Genomic DNA, 7,378 nt, shown 5'->3' on the forward strand with positions numbered 1-7,378 from the left:
TAGCAGTTAGACTGAGCCCCAGTCTACGGCTCTGATCTGATGCATCCATTCATTGCTGAACATGCAGTATGTGCAGTTTTCCGATCGTTTTCGTAAAGCCTCTCTGAAAACATCTACAAGGATTTACAGGGCCCATTAGCACCTGAGACTCTATCTTACATCTCAAAGAATGCTGTTAAATAAATAGAAGCTATTATCTCATTCAGTGGTGACTTTTATTTCCTTCCTCAGCATTCACTCAGGCCATGCAAAGCCACTGCACACCTAATACAACTGATTCCGTAATAGAACACAATACAATGTCTCGTTTATCGAATGCTCACACTCACTCATTTGGTCAGTGCCTTACCTAAGGTGAAGCTGTTTTTAAAAGTGCTACTGGCTGATGGGGAGAGAAGGAGAAGAAAAGGGGAGAGAAGGAAGAGAAATGCATGAGAAAAAAGGACAGCAAGAGAATTCAAGGAGTAAAGGAAGGGAGACAAGAGAAGGAAAGAAACATCACTTATATATAAAGCGAGGGCAATGTATCCATAGCGTTGTTTGATTGACGTGCTGAGTTATAGTGCTTTCTGAGGGGTTTACCTGAGGGGCGGGGTAGAGCAGGGAAAGAGGGGGTGTGGCTTTGGGGACCCATGCCCGGGGAAACCGTGCTTGGCCGCTGTCTCTCCAGGCCACCTAGCACGGAGTCTGAAATATAAAAAAGCGTATTATGCACTGTACAGCTGTGTGATGCCTGAAGAGAGGTAAAGAAAAACATATACCTTTAATTTGCGGGTCTCTGAAACTCTGGGAGCGAGATGGACGGGCAGTGAAGACATCTGTACGAAGGTCTGCCGGAGAGACAGAGGGCGCTCTATCCCAGGAAGACAGTTGAGCCTGAGACTGTGGAAAGCATAAAAAAAGAGACAATGACACTGTCTGTATGTTATTTGTGTATAAATAGTAAATTGTGTTATACATTTCCTTAGTCTTTCTTTCGTTCACAATTCATCCTGCTAGCCCATATTTTCATTTTGATGCTTCTCCCTCTCTATCATACTCACACAACTACCGCTGCTTGCAACATATTAAAACAGATTTATTAAACCCACTATAACCAGTTGAAGTAACCGCCTACTAATTCTCATTCACTAGTGTTCACAGCTAATTCTACAGCACTAGCAGGAAGTCAATTGTCTCAACTCCATAGAATCATGTGCTAGTACTATATAATCTTGGAACAGAATAAAAAATAAAAACAATGAATCATACATTTAAATATAGAAATAAACTGTATAATTGAAAAGCACTATTAAAAATTATTTTGAAACCTAGCTATAACTACTAACTCACAAAGTCAGATGGTTTTTAACTGATTAAACGATATACTGTTGACAGTAATGATATGGTATGCATTCAAATTCCATGTGAAATGGTTGTATTTTATGATGTCATATAAAATATGGAACAAACTGTTTAACACAGTGTGAATAAAAAGGTGAATGAATGTGATTTTGATTCTAATTTATTTAGGCACCATTATGCTTTTTAAACTGCTTTGATCACCTTCATTTATTCACGCTAGTGAATCTTATTTAGGTCAATGAGAGCAATTACGGAGAGGATATATAACTAGGACTAGGATCTTCCTATTCTAACTGCTCACAACCTTGTTAACAGCCCAGCTAACACAAACCATTCTCACAATGTTGCTGGAATGTTTTTTCAAAGTTAGAACATTGCCACTGCATGGCAGCAACATTCTGAAAATGTGCTTTGTGTTAGCTTGGAGGGTACCAGTCCCCTGGTTACATTAGATCGCACGATTAAATGAATCCCATGCCCTATCCCCTAAATACCTCTGTCCCATTCCCAGTGTCAATGACGCCATGTCGTCCTCTCACCAGTGTTCGTGTGGGCCACACAGAGGGGTGGGGATGGGATGCTGGTTGGGTGGCAGGATGGGGGGATGGCAGAACCTGTGCCCCTGGACTCCAGGGCCCTTCAACTTCCCTTCGATTCTTGTTCTTAGAAATGTGCCTAAAAAGAGACACTCGTTACATCTAAATATTTTGAAAGCATAACCATAATCAATGCCATTATAATTTTATTTATCTACAGCAGTGGTCTTCAACCCTGGTCCTGGAGAGCTACAGGGTCTGCTGGTTTTCATAGTGACTCTGCACTTCATGAATCAATTAGAGCAGTTGATTACACAGTTAACTCAACTCACCTCGTGTCTTGGGTCTCAATTGGTTGCTGATTTTAAGGTGAAAACAAAAACCAGCAGACCAGAGTTGGAGACCACTGATCTACAGTAACCATCATCATGGTATTGAGTATAACCAACCTAACAGCTAGAGAGCAATCACACACTAAACCAGTTGAAGTATATACAGTACATCTGAACCCCTCCTTCTTACCATTTCTTCTTTTCATATTTATCCTGAAGGAATTCCTTTAGCCGCTGAGCATCGCGGGCGTCAAAACATCCATCCGTCTTAGGATCAAAGGCACACAACCATGTCCTCTTCCCTACCTGAAAACCGAAACACACAAACAAATGGGGTTATTGTCATTTGGCCTGACACATGCACACACATGAACATGTCTAGTCTTTCCTTCTTCATTAATCAATTTGCTCCTTAATCCTGCTATACCCACCTGAATAGCATGCCATTATCTGAACTTCTCACCATCATAGCCCCATCATTGCTCATCAAAATGCTAACGTGTATGCACTTCCTACTTCTATAGTTTCAGCCTTTTGACTGAAAAAAACAGAACATGTGTTTTCTTTAAAAACAAAAATATATATTTTGGAATTTTTTAAATATTACCAGCTCTGTATCCATAATACAGTATGTATGGTATATAATGGTATATAAGACCCTGGTTATTTTATACCCTACAGGGCACACTGTACTACACTGCACGACTGCTCACTAATGGAAGCTGGTAGCCTCTGGATGCCTGCCATGTGAATGGAAGGATCTAATGTAGCAGTAACATCAGGTGGGATAAGGCAAATTATGCCTAACAACTGCAGACACCCAAGTACAGTCAACAATGATCATAGTCAAGACTTGAAATGGTGACTATAGGTCCCAGCCTAAACAGGAGGCAAGTACCTTTCCCTGACTGAGCCACAGGATTTTGTAGTTAACAGGAATTGTAACAGTTTTTTATCCAAGCGCAGTTTCTAACAAGTAAACAAAATTTTTTAATTGAAGATGTGTTATATTATGAATAGGGTAACAAGTAAAAATTAAGATGGAGTCACAAAAAGCATAGACATACAGACAAAACAGGTGTATAATGCATGAATATTTCATTAACTAATGGACAGAACTGTCAGTACAGAGGTTGATAACTTTTGCATGTTCCCATGAAACTGGTGCGTACATGTCTATGAGGCAGCTCTCCACTCCTCAGACAGGTCGGGCAATGGAACTGCATTCCTTGCTCCAGACTGCTGTCCAACTGGTCTGACTAGCGATGGAGGAGTGGAAAATACATGAAATACATTATTTTTAAGGTGGACAGAGTTTAGGATATATGACGGTCGTCAGACACAGGAAAAGCAGTGCTGCTAACGCATAGCACACCTGGCCTTTATATAATCTCTTGAATTTTCCATAATGCTTTTCATCCCTGGATCTGAAAGTGCTTCAGATGTTTGGGAATATAATTCATCTAGTTGTAACGCACATCCAGAAAAATCATCGAGAAGTTCTCCCCAGAAATCAGCCCAACTCCATCATACTGCTGGTCTGCCACTCACCTCATTGCCATGGTTTTGCAGAAACTCCACTTCCTGTTGGGAGAATGTTGTCATGGAGATTGACTTGACTCTGTGGGGAGGGTTGAGTCCTCTCCTGAAAGACAGAGACAGACAGACAGACATGCAGAGAGAGAGAGAGAGAGAGAGAGAGAGAGAGAGAGAGAGAGAGAGAGAGAGAGAGAGAGAGAGAGAGAGAGAGAGAGAGAGAGAGAGAGAGAGAGAGAGAGAACAAATACATGAGCAAGCAAAATACTGCACATCAATATAAAACAATAAACTGTGAAAACACCCAAGAATAACTGTGGGGCATGACACGCATCACTCAACAACTGTGATTGAATAATGGGTTATATAGTGACAGAGAGACAGGGTGGTAAAAATGGGATTATTCAGAAATGCATGCAAACACTCAAGGAGGGAAATAATGGCCATATCATCGAGCAAAACGAAAGTGGTAAATATCAGACTGTAGCGTGTATACTGTGAACTAGGCTACTCTTTCCTTTCCCTTTGCACTTCAAGCTTGTAAAATATTAATATTAGGAAACCACATTCATCTTGTTCGGAAATCTCACCCAGCAATTCAGTAAGATCTTGCGAAATTTAAATAGCCTAATCCAGATCCACGCGCTGGAACATGCAAAAATACAAGAGGGCTAAATGACACCAAACCTGGCCTCATGACGAAATGAAACGTAACACAAACGTGATGAACAGGACGCCTGAAAATAATAAAGTAGCAATTATCTACCATGTAAACAAGGACATCAAGATTTCAATGCTTCAGGGGAAGAGTCCAGCAGAGGCTATCTGTAATTCTGATTATATATATATATATATATATATATATATATATATATATATATATATATATACAACCAGAATTACGCAATGTTAGTACATGTCAAGCAGATATTATCATTGAATAGCCTAATATTATTATTATTATTATTATTATTAAGTGTGATACCATACGTCTTTTCTCCTGTATGCATCTCATACTCACAGCATTCCAGAACACGACGTGCAGACGAAGCAGCCCACGGTGATATCGATGTAAGTCACCCCGGGCTGACTGCACTCGAAGCAGTGCTTGTTGACTCCAGACTGGGCGAGCTCCCGGACCTTGCGGGCGCATATCTCTTGATTATCCCGGTGTTTTCGGTTCGACATACCTGCCCCTGTTTCTCGCCCCCTCCTTTTAGTCGGGTGGAGACGAATAGCGGCGGTGGAGTGTAATCGTATAGACCCTCCGCTCCCCTTCTCTTCCTTCTTGTACAAGTGTATGTAATTCACGCCTGCATAATGAAAACGATTATGCGGCTCGCGTTCCTCGGGTTGAAACCGATATTTCACGTGCGTAGGCTACTTCGGGTCTGAAGCGAAGCACAATCGACCTATGTGAGTTTTACTATGTCATAATTTATGTATTCACCGCTGCAGTATTCGCGTAAAAAATCTCTGCTTCTCACTCTCCATTTCTACTCTGCTGGTTTCCGTGCACCACACTGACACACGCACACCCCCTTTTTGCGTATTCTTTAGATCTTGGTCTTGGTCTGTTGTTCCAGGAAGACGCGGCGATTTGGATTGGTGACAAAATATCGGGATCATCAGCTAAGCCCAGTGAAATCAACAACCAATGAAAAGCAACAACAGTAGAATACAAATTAAACAAAAATATCCCTTTTATGATCGCATTATCCGTCTTATATGTAATCGTTAAAATACCCTAATCACAATTTTATTTCGCATATAGCTCATATCAGGTAGGCTAGGTATACCATATTGCTTTATTTTTAATGCAAGTCAGCAACAAGAGTTTTGAAAGCCGTTGTGGGATCCCACGCCCATTGTAGTAGGCTATGACGTCCAGGCTGAAAAATGTTGCCTCTTTGTTTATTAACTCTTTGTATTGAGAAATAATTGTTTAACGTAGGCTAATACTGGCTACAGTAGTTTATTGTGAATAATATTGCTCAATCCGCCCATGCCAGTTTGAAAATTATCGGCTATCATGCTAATCAACGTGTATCCGATTTATGAATTTCATTAAATCATCCTTATAGTAGCCTCGGCTACATGTTGCATTTAGTGCTCGTTTCAACAACCGTAGGCTATACTACGTCAGGAGCAGAACGCTACCTATTTTAAATGCTGATCCAGAAAAGTTAGCCTACACAAAGGACAAAGTGCCTATAGCCTATATTTCAATAGAGAAATCACACTTTCACGCGTTATGTTCAGTCCCCGTTAAACTGCTGCCACCAGTTAGGCTGTAGCCTACATAGCCTGCTGAGAACTAGAATCGCGGAATGGTATTAACGTATTTTGCTCGCAAGGGAGTGCTGCTCGCCTTCCAGATTGGCCGAAAGCTGACCGCCCCCCTCTTTGTAGTGTACTGCGGTCCCATATATCATTCCATTCTGTTAAAACAATTTTTTAAATCTTCCTCCATAGGCTCTGTTATTTAAATCCAATAGCTTTGCAACATAAAATGTAGGCCTAGCCTACTATAAATACATGTCGTGTGTAGGCATCTTAAAATGCAAGTAGCCTATGCGTCTACGGAAAACGTGTGTCTGGGAGAGTGTGACGAGACAACGAGAAAAACGCCCAGCTGCTATAATTATAGGCTCAGGCAGACAACCGCAGGCTGGGTCCGCTGCTGTACGCGCACCCGTGGTTAGGGTAGCCTGTGCTGACATAAATCCCCGGGCGGATCTATTCCCGTTGCACCGATTTTTAAATAGCTATTTAGCATTTTTCCCCAAACGTTACCGCGTCATTATTCTGAGACTTTCACCGTTCCTTTGCACATCGGCTGTAATGTCGGTAAATAAACACATCATTAGCTACACGATCTAGGTTTATTAAACTTTGTCACAGATGTCAATTTGCCTACAGTAGGGGTATTAGGGGAATTTGCTTTTAGAGCCAGGTGTCTTTCGATAATTGAGACCTTCAAATTCTGTGACTCGAGAATAGTATGTGACCTGGTTAAAACTATAGAAAAAAGACTCAGAGATTGACCAAATATTGTCTGGTGAAGTCTCACACTCATTGCTGTTGTCACTAAAAGTATTTTTCACAGGGCACAATACACAGACTAATAAACAAGGGTCCACTAGTTGTGGTAACACAGCTGTCAAAATATGTGACCTGGTGGAGAATTAACTGAAATTACTATTCAAGACCATCTAGGGGCACAGAATCTGACCTGTCATGCTTGTGGGAGTCAGTTGGAACTGCTGTAAGTGTTAATTGCAGACTGATTCATTTGAGGTTCATTTGAAGCTCATTTGATTGTTGGGGACTGGAATGTATCCTGAAGTAAGCAAGTTGATATGGAAGAACAGTAGCCTATACAGCCGAGTATAGGTCGCATCCTGGCCAACAAATAACCCTGCTAATAACTGCCAAAATTTCTCATTGCATAACTGTGTGTTAGGGTTAGAGTTTGCCTCGACTGAATATGATTTGTCTGGTCCTGTTGTGATCGTAGCACATGCATGCAGCCCAAGGGGTTAAACCTGTCTAACCACATGATCAGGTTTACCAAATCACTTATTTAAACTTGCCCAATGAATGTTGATTACACTGGAAAACCTGACA

At 41.1% G+C, this 7,378-nt stretch overlaps 1 protein-coding gene across 6 annotated transcripts in view; it reads right to left on the reverse strand.

The window, feature by feature from the left end:
• agfg2 (ArfGAP with FG repeats 2) overlaps nucleotides 1-6,355 on the reverse strand; it is an 80,753-nt gene extending 74,398 nt beyond the window's left edge. For 2 of the 6 annotated variants that reach the window (XM_064328897.1, XM_064328896.1), the window contains exons 1-8: nucleotides 4,770-6,355; nucleotides 3,764-3,857; nucleotides 3,385-3,471; nucleotides 2,403-2,518; nucleotides 1,839-2,019; nucleotides 762-882; nucleotides 583-687; nucleotides 350-382 (exon numbers count right to left, since the gene is read on the reverse strand). In XM_064328897.1, the coding sequence (XP_064184967.1) occupies nucleotides 350-382; nucleotides 583-687; nucleotides 762-882; nucleotides 1,839-2,019; nucleotides 2,403-2,518; nucleotides 3,385-3,471; nucleotides 3,764-3,857; nucleotides 4,770-4,936 (904 nt within the window). In that variant the 5' untranslated portion in view covers nucleotides 4,937-6,355. The remainder of the gene's footprint in view (nucleotides 1-349; nucleotides 383-582; nucleotides 688-761; nucleotides 883-1,838; nucleotides 2,020-2,402; nucleotides 2,519-3,384; nucleotides 3,472-3,763; nucleotides 3,858-4,769) is intronic. The other 4 variants (XM_064328899.1, XM_064328900.1, XM_064328898.1 and 1 more) reach the window with 4 other exon arrangements.
• Between the last annotated feature and the right edge of the window lie 1,023 nt (nucleotides 6,356-7,378).

This window comes from Anguilla rostrata, chromosome 3 (assembly GCF_018555375.3).
Source record: "Anguilla rostrata isolate EN2019 chromosome 3, ASM1855537v3, whole genome shotgun sequence".
NCBI lineage: Eukaryota > Metazoa > Chordata > Actinopteri > Anguilliformes > Anguillidae > Anguilla > Anguilla rostrata.